General features: G+C 36.8%; 1 protein-coding gene across 2 annotated transcripts; it reads left to right on the top strand.

The window, feature by feature from the left end:
* The first annotated feature begins 315 nt into the window (after positions 1-315).
* Positions 316-13,512, top strand: LOC137138360 (large ribosomal subunit protein mL48-like). Of its 2 annotated transcripts, XM_067525478.1 has the most exons (11): positions 316-677; positions 1,749-2,443; positions 3,369-3,477; positions 4,553-4,648; positions 4,934-5,167; positions 5,326-5,348; positions 5,614-5,762; positions 5,943-8,498; positions 8,950-9,002; positions 9,414-9,445; positions 9,598-9,677. In XM_067525478.1, exons 2-8 carry the CDS (start codon positions 1,809-1,811, stop codon positions 6,212-6,214), a joined length of 1,518 nt encoding a protein of 505 aa, XP_067381579.1. In that variant the 5' UTR covers positions 316-677; positions 1,749-1,808; the 3' UTR covers positions 6,215-8,498; positions 8,950-9,002; positions 9,414-9,445; positions 9,598-9,677. The 2 variants fall into 2 exon arrangements, with proteins under 2 accessions (XP_067381579.1, XP_067381580.1); XM_067525479.1 differs by lacking the exons at positions 316-677; positions 1,749-2,443; positions 3,369-3,477; ... (2 more) ...; positions 5,326-5,348; positions 5,614-5,762 and adding exons at positions 10,055-10,224; positions 10,732-10,834; positions 11,395-11,484; positions 13,226-13,512 and having other exon boundaries at positions 8,298-8,498.
* The last annotated feature ends 1,043 nt before the right edge of the window (positions 13,513-14,555 follow it).

Raw genomic sequence — 14,555 nt, 5'->3', positions numbered from 1 at the left:
AAACTACAAAACTCTTTAGGCATTGGTGCCCCTTCAAATACATTGGGGAAACCCCGAATTTATGGATGTAACGGTCCAGGCAAAAACTTAGTGTGTAAAGGACCTATTCATTGTTCTGAATTTGTTAGTGTATTCTATCCAAGGCTTTTGTGCTTGGCCCCGCAAGAATAACCAAACACACTAATCTTAATAACGTAATAATTAACAACAGCCGTTTATAACAACGCGAGGAAGTACACCCACATTCATGTAAGACATACAGTATAAGCATTTACTGCGAAAATAGCGTGACATGGGAATTTCCGTTGAGCCCTGAAGGCAGCGTCTCCCTGCATCAACCTGACCGGTTTCAGTTAGCCGACCGTGTTCGTCTGTAGCACAGGTGTGTGTTGACTCGACCTGTTTGTGTCAAATATCGAAAGCTCGAGATGAGAAACTAAATGCTCATTGACTGAGGGTTTTCTCTCGGACTCATAAATTAGCTTGAACTGTTTTAAGTGAAACCAACAGAGCTAACGGGTCGTTGTGTGGACATGTTGGCCCCATCACGACAGGTGCATCGCGGCTGTATGATCTGAGACGTTAGCCTCGTCCTGGACGTTAAATCGATCACAGCTCTGGAAATGTGTGTTTAAAACTTTAACCGAAGAAAACTATTAACATACCTACCTAGTTAGGTAAGTAGCGTTAACAGTGTTTGTTGTATTTTGTATTAGCTCACCACTACTACAAGAGCTCAGCCAGGGGAAGATTAATGTAGCTAATACGGAGGCAACTTAGCTAATTGTTGATTGACCTCTGAACCTACAGTTACTGCAGTCATCACGAAAATCGCGCTAAATAAACAGGGGTACTTGATGGTGGGTCTCGGTGGGCAGCAGCTTTTAGGACAGCTCTCCGAGGGCTTTGCTAAGTCAAAAGATAATAAGTGGACAAACTGAAACCACTTTTACTTATGATACGAAATATGACAATATTAACATTGTAAACAAAACAGGTTTCTCTGGGTCAAAGAATGAAAACACAGACAAGAGTGTTGAACTTTGAGTAGGTCAAAGGAGCTTTTTTGGGAGGTTGTCATTACAGTAGCCTTTGTTACACTTTTATTTGCAGAAAGAAGGAAGTGAAAGTGTTACTAATTGTTAAAACAAACTTAAAAGGCAAACAGCTCAAAGGCAAACCATGTGATGTCATTGATGACAGCATCAGCAGGCTTATTCATACACTTCTTAATCTAACTAACTTTACAATCCAGAACATGAAACCCTGGTTAGCTCATACAAATGGAAAACACAATAACATAAAGGACATATGGGCTATGACAGGGTTGGAGATGTCATATTATATTATTCAATTTATATTATCATTTATTATCCTTTCAGGGTGGAAGTGATTAGTCAATTAGTTATTTTGGAAGAAATGTAAATCATCTGCTGTCTTCTCATATAAAAATTGGGTACATTTCTTTGTTGTGTAATTTAGTATTTTTTTCTTTTTCTGACATTTTATAGTCCGAGAACGAATTGATTGTTTGATGAAGTCCTAAATCAGAACTAAAACCAGTTTTTATTTAAATTTATTTTTACTTAATGACTTAATCAGTTGTAAAAATTGTAGTCAGCTAGTTGTTTCACACTGTTCAACCAACATTTAATAATGGGCATTTTCACCATCGTATCTCCTGTCTTCAGCACTTCTTTATTCCCCATTCTCACTTCTTTCCATCCTCATCTTGTAATTTCTTTCAGCTCCCAGTACAGCCTCCTTTCTCCAGCTGACCTCACTGACCTCACAGGCTGAATTCTGCCATGGCCTCGGCCCAGTTAGAACAGTCCAGAGTCCTGCAAGAGGAACTCACCTGCCCAGTGTGTCTGGACTTGTATCGTGACCCCCACTTGCTTCCTTGTGGGCACAACTTCTGCAAAACTTGCCTTGATCACCTCAAGCAGCAATCTGAGCGAGGTCGTTTCCGTTGCCCTGAGTGCCGTGACAACCACCGCTGTGGCACCGCCTTTCAGAAAAACTTTAAACTAGCCAACATTGCTGATGACTACCGTCACAGGCGCAAAGCTACTACTTCAGCTCCTGCAGCTTTAAAATCCAGAGAATTGTTGCCATCTTCTCTGGCAGCACCGCAAGTCAGGTGTTTATTTGCTGTTCCATGTGACTACTGCCCCACAGTCACTGCTGTGGCATCACACATCAGTGATGGCAGAGGTGGGTCTTCTACTGCTTCTGTTTCTCAGAAGGGAGAGGGTAAGCAGGAAGCTGCTGCCACTGCACCGATGTTTGCTGTGAAGACATGCCTGAAATGTGAGGTGTCTATGTGCCAGGAGCATGTAAAGCCACACCTGGAACTGCCAGTGTTCTGTGAGCATCCACTGACAGAGCCAATAAATGACTTCTGGAAGAGGAAGTGCCCGTATCATGATGAGATATACAGGTAGGAGGCATGTGCATTTCTCTCTTGGATAGAATTTTTTTGCTGGTACCATAAAGGCCCTGATCTAAACTAGGGATCCACATGTTTTTATGTCCTAAACCCAGACTACAACTTTATGCTACTGATTATTGTCTCGATTTACAGTTGTGTTGTTCATAAATGTCATAAAATGGTAAAAAGTCAAAGCTATCAAGCCAAACCCCCTACATATTTGATTAATGTTTATATACAACTGAAAAAAATCAGAAAATAATCACATGGTAGCAGCTGGAATTTGTAAATGTTTGGCATTGTTTCTCAGAAATTATAGGAACTTTTATAATTGATTATCAAATTATGAAGTGATAGAAATTAAGGTCATGCAGCTGCAACATTGTATTAATGCTGTTATTTATTCAATTAATGTAACATAATGTAGCTGATAAGAGCAGGGGTTACTGTGGCACTATATCTTGATGTAACTATAGTGTGATTGCAGCATTTTAGAATGACATTACCAAGAAACTGTTATTATATTATGACTAATTTAACTGTAGATCATGTATGTATGTATGTATGTATCGTCAATAATTATTAACAATCAATCAAAATATCCAGATTTATTTTAATGAACCAGGTAGATAATACATTTTCTGAATTTCTAAATTTCTTAAATATATGTTATGACAGGTTTTTAAAGCAGGATGACTCTTCCTGCACAATTATTATGCAATTCCTTTGCATACTTACATATTTTAACTAAATTGAACAAAACCTACAATGTATAATTTTTCCCACTCCATTTTTTCTTTGATTGTGGTATGTTTATTGCCATATGCAAGTCCAACTTTATTAGCCAGCACAACGCTGTCCTTAAAATCCGTCAGTGGCTGTACATGGCAAGTTTCCTCTGAATCTTGTTTTTAATTATTTATAAAATCTCCAGATACTACTGCATGGATGACAAGGTGTGTGTGTGCAACGCCTGCACCATAGAAGGAGAACACTCGGGACACACAATGAAAACCCTAAAAAACGCGATGAAAGATCTCAAGGTACAATGATTATCATTGTCTCCACTGTATGTACACTGTATATTATGGAAAATCACTTCAGAAATGTCCACATCTTTAAAGATTTTCGAATACTTGCAAAATCTCTGAAAAGCACCAGCATCATTTAGCCCCAATGGTTTTAATGGCATTTTAAACTGCATTGTCACATTTGTGGTTACAATAGCTGCTTTTGAGTATGGAAATGAAATAAAATGTTCCATATTGTAGGTAATAACAATCTAAAAATAAACCTGTTGGAGCTTAGTGTTTGGAGTTTTGGACCTTGCTCCATTCACTTTGACAATCTTTTTATTGTTTAGCCCACACAAAGTCCTATGATGAGTCTGGAATACTGATGAATGAATATTGTCAGTGTCTAGTGTGTCTGGCTGTGTGTAAGTGAATAGCAGAGTCACATGATTTTGGGGTCTTTCTATATGGGACCTATATCTACTTCCTGCAGCTCCATTCTTCTGAGTGTGAAGTTGAGAGGTTTCCAGTTTGCCACTGTGAATATTCAGTCTGAAACCTGTTGAATTCATCATGCCCTGCAAATAGCATCGCAGAGAACTGGTCAATAACCAGTGTCATTTTCAGCTGAGCTTAATATATTTAGTTAGATTCTTTTAAAGATTTGAACAATAAGACAGTATGTTATCATGTTTTATAGCCAAGCATAGCCAGTTAGCAGTGTCTGTAAAAAGAATAATAGCAAGGGGAATTGTTCGGAAGTATAGCTTCACCTACATGTAGTGATTTTTTTCATCAACATCTAATCGCCTGATTATTTTCTAAATGTGCAAATACTGTGTCTCTTCTACCAAAATAGTTTCTTTCCCCTGCTCATTGGGCAGCAAACAGCACTTAGATATTCTAGTTACAGTGGTATAAAACAGACAAAAGCTATTTCATGTTCATAGAAATTTCAGCTCTACTCTAATGCCTGTGTTTGTAACAAGCATTGGAAATGTTCATTTTTTGACAATTAACAGTCTAGATTTACACCAAAAATAGTTAAAATTCTAAAATATAGTCAATGACAATTGTTAAGCACTTGTCTTCTCATGTTCACCAGGTCACACTGGATAAACAGCTGTACAGGGTTGAAAGGAAGTACAGCATGGCTGAAAAGAAACTCCAGGAGCAGAAGGAGAAGGAGAGACAGAATAAGGTAGCAACAGCTAATGCATTTGGAAATTGGTGGTATCACCTGAAATTCCTACGACTTATCTTTTGTTCTTTAGGGTTTTCTGGATTTAGCTGTTTTGAGTACACTGTACTCAAAAAACTAAATGTGGAAATGATGACGAGTAATTTTAGGCTTTTGAGACATGATTAAAAGTTTTTTTTTTCATAAAATTGATGACAAATGTTATACTCTGTGTTACTGTACTTAGCCTGTAACAAATATCCTGTTATCTTTCACCTTTTCCCCCGCATCATTATCCTCCTAAAGAAATTTATGGATGACTCTGAGCAGTGCTTGACCAGGCTGGGTGACGAGATGAAGGGCAAAGTACTCGGTTTCATCATGAGGTTACAAGAATGTACTCGCACTCACTGTGACACCAATGGGCCAGCAATTCAGAAGAACATCTTCAAAATTGGCCAGGACCAGGCCCGCCTCCAGGAGGTCCGCTGTGGCATTGAAAGCCTCATGCAGGAAAATGATCCTTTCCGCTTCATTGAGGTGAGATGCATTATTGTTTGGCTGAATGTTTTGTCTTGCACAAATAAAAAAACTATTTGTATGTACTAATGCTATTTAAGTTATTTTAATGGCAGCCGTTTAGATTTTTTGGAAGTCTACATTTTGTATAACTGTACAAACATTTTGTGTTTTATCAGGCATACAAGACAACAGGGAAACAGTAAGTACTGCATTATTTTTTGTTCAGGTCTGCAATTAATGCATTTTCAATACAAATTAAATGTGCCAATTACTTTCTTAAGTGATAAAAATATATTTACAAAAATAGTTTAAGATACATGATAATTTCCCACAGCTGAAGATATTTTTTTTTTCAGAGAGCTGGAATGAAATAGTTCACCTAATCATTAAATCAAGTATTTGTTGGTATTCTATCCTTATAAAAAATTGGTGTGAAATATGTGTGTGTGTGTGGGTGCTTTTAGGTGTCGTAGGCAGCTAAGGAAAAATATGTTCTACCCAGAGTATGTGGACATGGAGACAGAGGTTCTCGTGGCAATGATGGAAGAAGAAATGAGAAAATTTCTTGATGATGAGCTACCATGTCACATTGTTGCTTCCATTCACTCTTTATGTAAGGAATATTACCTAATCCAATCTTCAAATGTTCAAAATCCTAACGCCTGTCTGACAAAATGGTTGTTGGTTTTTTCACTTCTGCTGGACTTCATTCGGTTCTTGGTAAGAGTCAACTAAATGCCAGTTTTAGCGATTAAACATAGAATCCTGTACATTTTTTTAATTCCCCCATCAGGTCACCTTTCAGATGTTGAGGAGGAGGAGGAGCAGGAAGAGAACGAGGAAGAGGCGGCAGAAGAGGATGATGAAGACCTTGATGACAGCAGTGAAGAAGAAATGAGGAGTGATGGGGAGGATGAGGAAGATGAAGAGGAGGATGAAGGGCATGACCAAAGTGATCTGGGTGATGACCTTTACAGCCCAGGGGAAGAGGACGAGGATGAGGAGGAAGAGGAAGACAATGATGAAGATGGGGAAGAAGAGGATGAGGAAGAGAGAGGAGTTTGATTGAGGGCATTTATATACATATATTTTTACATCTTTTGCAGCACTTTGAATTTGATTCTTAACTGAGGTGAGTGCAACAGATTCTGACATTTGTTTTACTGCAGCACCCATGCTCGCTCTGAATGTCTCATGTACAGAACGACCTTGAACAGCTGCCAGTATTCAATATTGTAAGGTGTAAAAGATGATAACAGCTTTCATTCAGCTAGATTTAAAACTAACTGCACTGAAAATTAGTCAGTGTGAATCTTATGCTAAACCCTTGTTGTATACTGCTAACTTAAGGTGCTTCATATTAGAAGGCAATTGCTGTACATGTACACACTTGAATGTGAATGTATGACAGAATTTGGGTGGCAGGACTGAAGTGTTCAAAGCAAATTTGGCAATAACTCTGCATGTCAGTAATGCTGGATTTTCTTATACTTGGAATTTTCTTCTGATTTGAAAAGAAATTTACAAAATTTAAGTATTAAACTTTGCTGCAATATTAACAAAATGTAACTCATTTGAACTGTTCACTTGCATTTTTGATACAAATGGTGCTAGGCAGAGAGAAGTCTTATGTAGACATGGTCTTCTTTAAATTTATGAATCATCACTGCAAAAATGTCTCAAATTCCTGGCTTTCCAGTGTTCTGTCACATTTAAAATCCTTTTTTAAGGGTGTCATTCACAGGCATAAAAAAAGATAAGATTAAATAAATACACCAGGCTAATAGCAATCTACTTGCCTCTTGGATCCCGTGTGTATGGGTTGTTGTGATTATTACATTTATTCTAAAGTTGAATAGCCAAAGAAGATAGCATGAGTGGGTGCGTGAATGTGCTCGCGCATGGACACTTTGTCTAAATGTTAGTTTGGCATGAAGTTTAGAAAAAGAAGTGCAATGTGTTACTAACATTTACACAGGCTACAGAATGGCTTTGCATCTCATAATTCTAGTGCTTTAAAGCAGTTAATGCATTGTTTAAAAATGTTTAATATTCCTATGCACAGTTTATACATTATTCTTAAAATAGTCATTTCAGGTGATGTGTAACTTTGCACTTTTACAACAGAAAGAAATGCTACAATTCTTGACATATTTGAATGTTAAAAATTTGATTTTTATTTTGATAAAAATTATTTTGCTTGGGGCCAAACTAAAATAATTAATACATAATAAAGCTTGTTTAACTGTGCACACTTGTCTAGTTGTCCTTTACAAATGCGACAAGGTCTACATGATTTAATTTCACATTTAATTTCTAAATTCTAAATACAATTCAGTAATACTGTACATTTTTATATGCAGTTAAATGTGGATTTATATTTGACAAGTTAATATATGAATAAATATTAATTCAGCATTACATAAAAATCTAATCTGGAATAAGTCTACCACTGTAGGATTAAATGAACTGTAGAACAAATATCCGAAGGTTAAATCATGTCAACTGAAATTCTTTCTTCTTGGTTGGAAAAGTTTTGCTACTTACCAATCTGCTTCTTTAGTCTTCTTCAGCTGAAGAAGCTGCTTGGATAATCAAAATGGATGACTGAGGACTCTAACCGACATGTAAAACAAGTAAAAATATACAACACTGAAACAACTGGGGAAAATAGAGCATCATGCTCTATTTATGTATGCAGTATGCAGCCTTAAATGTGTGGGGGCCTAATTAATAAAAGAGAATAAAGATACCCAGAAGGTGGCTGTGGAACAAAAAGCACAAAGGTGGAACTTATTTACCTTTTTGTACTGGCAGGAGATTAATTCATAATAATACATCACCATTTATTAATTGATTATATTTTTATTAATAATTGCATCTGCCAATAGTAGTCAGAATTTTATAAATTTGTAAATAAGATTAAAAGTAAAAATGACAAAATATTTAAAAAAATATTCGTGTAAAGTTCAAATATTTAAAAATTCTAATTATATTTTCCACGTCTGTGCAGTATCAGCAAGGTTCATCGGCGTTCATCACTAATTTTTGCTTTAGATTGATAACATTTTAATATAGAGAAATACCGTAAAGTCCGGGCAGAGGTGACCCAGTCCCTTTGTTTTGCGGAACGTTTGTTTCTGGCGTTTAGGGTACGGACAAAAGAGGGGACGGATTCGTTTTCTGTTGGGACTTCCGGTTTCTATAAGAGTGCATGTGTTTGAAAATTAATTTTGAACTTAAATGTAGGCGAATCACGGAATCACACCGTAGTAGTCTTTGCGTCTTAATAGGTAGAAATAAGAGAAAGACAAAGAGAAGTGGAGCCATGAATAACGTATTACGTAAGGTAACGTCATTTTTGTTTCCTCTGTGGTAATTTGGTCTCTCAGAGGTCACTGACTTATGATATGTCAATGTGTGATCATATAATTGCCAGGTTAGCACTTTCACAGAAGGTCGATTCTGTAAAAATGTTCAAAAGTTTTGCAGCCTTTCTCATCTTCTAATTTACCCATTGTTATGAAAAGATGAGTTATTCTTAGCAACGTTTTGCAGCATCAGCTTAGATGTCAGCCTTGTGTGACAGTTGTGTTTGAAATGTGTTTTTAACATAACTAATGTCAGGGCACCCTATAATGGTCAGGCAGAATAGTGAATCAAACATTTTAATTTTACAATATATTGAAAAAAACAAGGGGTAGAGTCTGCTACTTGTCGCTTTGTCTGCTAAATGACTATTTGTAATGATCTGCTAAATGAAAAATAAGCATGACAGCCCATTTTATTGTTTTCTCTAGGTGTCTTTTACACAACAGGCATTTGTTTTAAATCAAGCACTTACAATATGCCGGTAAGACTTTCTTTTCTTTTTAATTCCCATATGTTATAAGGCTTAATTGAATGCGAGATTGTAAGGGTGTGATCACTGTATTCCCTAATAACAATAAAGTTTACATGTAATGTGAACAATTCTTTTATTACGGCTTGGTTTTTATTTGTAATATTTTAGACCTTTGTTTAAGTCAATTTTTAAATTTCGTACAGCAGTCTAACTGCTGAGAATCAGGTCGGTGCCATCATTACTACAACAAAGTCTGAAAGGGCAGGAAAAAAAAAAACAGCTGCTGTGTTTGCCGTTATTTTATCAGAGCTGGTCTTAAAGAATACTCTTCCTTCTCTCTCTCTCTCTCTGTCTCTCTCTCTCTTGTATAATTTGTTTTAAATGATAAGATTTAAACTGTGATTTAACTTGTATTTAAAGGGCCACACCATCTATCCGGCCTCCTCTTTGGGGTAAGTATTTAAAGATTATTATGAATAAAACACTTCTTCTCTGCATGTAAATTGCAGAAAAACTCATGAGTTACATTTATGTTGCAAACATAGACATAAACACATGCTTGTTTATTCTTTATGTACTTCTAATGAAGATTTTTCCCATTCAGGTACAACTTCTTTAAACAACTACAAAACCATGCCAACACATGGGATTGGAAGGTGGAGGCATCTTTTACCTAAAGACACAGTAAGATTTTAAGAGCTTATTATATTTTTAGAAAAGCAACAGGAATTTTCTGTTACTTTTTCTTACTAAACCAAGTCTGTATGGCAAAATGTGGCAGATTAATCCAGAGAGTTCCTTCACCAACAGATCAGGTTGCTGTGTTAGGCTGTAATAAGATAACATCAGATAATTGATTGCAATTCCTCATGTCATATATGTTAGGCCAGAGCACAATGGTTGTATCCTTTTAACCAGCACTGATTTTGGAAATATTTAATGTTGAGTAAACAAATAGATTTGATTCTCTAATCTTCATACCACTGAAGCCTACAGTATGTCTAATATGGACAAGTTTATAAAATAATGTCAAAATAATGTTTCTGTTGTGTGTGTTTTAGCCAAAGAAAAAAAAAGACAAACTCCAGATGAAACAGACCATTGCAGTGACAGACACAGCGTACGGGACTCTGAATGTGAAAGTGTCAGGTTATGACATGACAGTGGTGGAGCATTACTCGCAGTACATCCACAACCTCTGCAACCAGCTTGGCATCAAAGTGGCAGAAAGGTGAAGATATTTACAAAGTTTCAGATCAGATTTTTAATTATTTTTATAATCAATCATATCAGCAGTTAAAAAATACGTGTCTTTAAAGGATATCAGACAGGAAAATGCACCTACATTCAGTTTTTCAACCTGCCCTACACATTTAGTTTATTTTCACCCATGAATTTATTAAATACATACATTTTTAACCCAGAACACATAATCCTTGAGGGTCCTTATTGGCTTTCTCTGGATACCCAGCCTGGTCCAAGACTCAGAACTGCACACTATTGATCAGTTGTACTCACTTTATTTACATTTCATTCATCAGATCTACTTCAGCTCCAATTCATATAACCGCACTTACACTACCAAACACGTAACATACACTAAGGTCTTTAAACTGTTCTATTAAATACAGGCTTACAAACACCAGCATGACACATCATTTACATGGACGTGCATCATCCAGGAAAATACTTCCTGACTCAAACGCCATTTTGTAAAATCACTGATATTTACTTGCAGCTACGCTTTGCCAACCAAGACCACAGAGGTCATGCTCATGCAAGAGCAAGGCACCAAAATGTACGTTGATGCCATCCTAAAAACCCATGAGCGAGTCGTCCAGGTAAAACTATTTTATCTGTGTTAAGTTTCGTTTTGTCTTTTGTCAGAGCTGTGACATCCCAAGCAACAATTAAAGAATTAGGGGTATTAAGTTGCCTCACATTGCTTTTTTCTTGCCTAACATGTGGCACTTCAGCCTAAAGTGAAGACTACAGCCAATGGGCAAATAGCACATATATTTGCAGCATTTGCTTACCTTTTTCACACCACTCTTTCTAACCACAGGTAATTTATAGCTATTTCTTGTACTGTATGTCTGCTAAGGAGTAACAATTTGTACAAATGTTGTCAGGTCTTGACCTCTTGTGCCCTGATTCACTAAGCTGAACAAATAACCTGAGTGATCTTTCTCAGTCATCTGGTTACTGCTGATTCAACATGCTGAATTGACTGAACAGCTGCTAAAAGGGGTCTGACCAGTGCCACTGCGCAGGACACATTGCAACATCTAGATGTGGCCTGACATTTGTTTATAACCATCCATTGTCTTAGTGTGTCACAGTCCTTAGATTCATGATTTCTTGATTTATACTGAAGAGTGTTATTAATGTGTTGGTCTAGTTGAGCAGCCTTGATGCCACATTGTGTCCTATCCTAATGGAGGTTTTTTTAAAGAATCAACCAGAGGGAGTTCAGCTCTCTGTGAAGGAGGTGAGTTACTGTAACGACAGTTTCTTCATACCGGGACAAGTTTGTGCATAGGGACGACCTGCCAGTGCTTTGTTTCATTACTAATTGTAGTGAAGTTAAGTACTTCGTTCTGGTCCATGTCAGATCCACTATACAGTTTTCAGACCCCTTTAACTTTTTTCAATTTGGTTATGTAATGCGGTCTGAGACTGGTTGTTTAAATTCTTTTTTACTCAATAATCTACACTCAGTGCCCCATGATGATAAAGTGAATCTGAAGTTCAGGAATGTTTGTAAATCTATGAGAAAGAAAAGATAGTAAAAGTATTCAGACCCTTTGCAACAACACTTGAAATTTAGCTCAAGTGCCTCCCATTTCCTTTGATCGTTAAATTGAGTAGACATGATTTGGAAAAGCACAAACATCTCTATAGAAGGCCTCACAGCTTACAGTGCATACTACAGTGTCACCCAATGGTCACTCTGACTGAAGTCCAGAGATCCTGTGTGGAGAGGGGACGGAACTCCAGCAGCAGCAGCAGGGGTAAGGAGACTGGTCAGGGCTAAGGAAAAGCTGAATAGAGTAAAGAACAGAGACATCCTCAATGAAAACCACTTCCAGAGCTCTCCGGACCTCAGACTGGGTCGAAGATTCGTCTTCTAACATGATAACAATCCAAAGCACACAGCCAAGACAACACAGGAGTGGCTTAAGGACTCTGAATGTCCTAGAGTGGCCAAGCCAGAGCCTCAACTCGAACCCTACTGAACATCTCTGAAGAGATCTGAAAATGGCTGCGGTCCCCATCCAACTTGACTGAGCTTCCTTTCGACTGTTCCCTTTTGTGGTCTTCACACCGAATCATTTGCGTCCACTTAACCTTATTTGGTATGGAGGTCATGACTTGGATGTTTGATTTGGCATATGTTTTATGTCAAATACATCTGCATTTATCCAGACTTAGGACTGGCACAAGAAGACACTGGATTGTAGCCCTCTGTTGTTGCACTGGAGGATTTGCAAAGAAGAATGGCAGAAAATTCCCCATTCCAATTGTACAAAGCTTATGGCTTCATACACAATAAGGCTCGAGGCTTTATTTGCTGCCAAAGGTGCTTCAACAAAGTAACGAACAAATGGTCTGAATACTTGTACCAACATTACTAATATTTCAGTTTTTCTTTTTTTATAAATGTACAAGTATTTCTAAAAATATATTTTAACTTTTATTTTTGTTACTGAGTGTAGAGTAATGGGGAAAAAAAATGAACCTAAAAAGTTTATCAGGCTGCACCATAACAAATTGAAAATATTAAAGGGCATCTGAAAACTTTCCAAATGCACTGAACATAATGAAAAGTGCTTTTGGCAAATTACTGTGTAGAGTAGCTGTGATTTATTAATGTATTTGATGATTAAATTGAATCAATTGCTGTTGTAATGTTGTTTTTAAAGGAAAAAAATACATTGACTTCAAATTTTTAAATGTGATCATTTTCTGCTTGTGTCTGCTTTGCTTTTGCTTATATTACAAATTTAAAATTATTGGGTTTGGGCACTTTTTTTGGATGATTAATTAATGGCATCATGTCAATTTATATTAGGCATTTCTCAAATGTTTTGTGACATTTTTGTGACAAACTTAACCAATTAATTATGAAGAATTAACAATATACCTACCAGATTATTCAGCATTGGAAATAATTGTATGTAACCTCATTTATACTGTCCTCTCTGCTTTTCTTCTTTTTTTTTTCTCAGCACACAGAAGCTGATTTCCAAGCTCGGTTCAAGGCTCGTCCAGAGCTGGAGGGGCTTATGGCTCAGTTGAATCAGTGAAACAAACAAGTTTGGCCTTCCTGGGTTTAATAACTGTCCATGGTGCAGATGTTAAATATTGTTAGTAAGGGGTTCCTGTTTAATTGTTTTTATTTATTTCCTAGCAGTTCTCAGTCAAATACTGTTAAGGTTGTCAATTACAGTGAAAACACTTTCTTTAGTGACCTCTGGAAAATAAAACCTGCATATTTTTTCTGAAGTAAGACATTCCAATTACTAGTGCGTCACTTGGTTTACTTTATTGTAATTTTTACACAAACTCCTATGCATCAAGCATTTTTTGGCAGAATTGTGCTCCAAAATGTGTCTTTATTCAGAAGAGTTGCTGTTGATGTATTTTGTGAAGTCAGACTCAATTAATGTTGCAGATATATTCACTTCTAAAAGTTTTTAAAGGAGGCTCACCCTTCTAACCAGTTAGAGAATTTAAAATATTTCTGCATGATTAGTAAGTTTTGCAGCTTCTCATGGTGTGATAATGATTAATACCCGAAGGGCTGTGCAGAGTGTGCTGCATTAAAGCAGAAGAGCAGAGCAAAGCGGGTAGAGGCTGGGCTGGACAGATCAGAGTGAATTGTCTTTGAGTCTCCTCTAGCAAGAGCTACTGCTAGAGGAGACTGAAAGACAATTCCTAATTCAAGACAATTCACTGCTCTACCTCCTGCGTCACAGTTGCCCACATATAGATTCACATATAATACTGTCCACATATAATAATAGATTCTAATCATTAACACGCTATTATTTTGAATATTAAATTTTCAGCTGTTTATGATGCAGCTTATTTTAATACCTTATACGCCATTTTGATGATAATGTTTGAAATATAATTATTCTATTATGAATTCCTGTGCAAGAAGATACTGATGACCTTTTGTGGACACATAATGGGATATGGGGATAATGAGAGAGAGAGAATGTTACAAAAAGAAGCGGCTTCAGTCCAACAACGATTTTTCCCACAGCTCGGATTTTTAATGATGAAAATGATCAGGTTCCACTTACACCAGTAAAACAAGTGAGTAGATCAATAAGCACACTAGCAGCCTCAGTAGATTTTAGCAGCGGTGGTGATGCATAATGTGATGCCCCCTTTCTGTCATTACACTGCTTTCTCACCCATTATAATCTAGACCCACACAGTGTTTAATGAGGGGTAAGTAAAAACCCACAGAGTGAACATTTAAAAAACAGCCTATAGCAGTTCACTGTACTAACATTTATTTATTTTACTTGCAGCGTTGTTATTGCA

The sequence above is a fragment of the Channa argus genome, chromosome 12, assembly GCF_033026475.1.
Source record: "Channa argus isolate prfri chromosome 12, Channa argus male v1.0, whole genome shotgun sequence".
In the NCBI taxonomy this organism is placed as follows: Eukaryota; Metazoa; Chordata; class Actinopteri; order Anabantiformes; family Channidae; genus Channa; species Channa argus.
The sequence above is the reverse complement of the archived record's forward strand: the minus strand, read 5'-3'. Positions and strand labels throughout refer to the sequence as shown.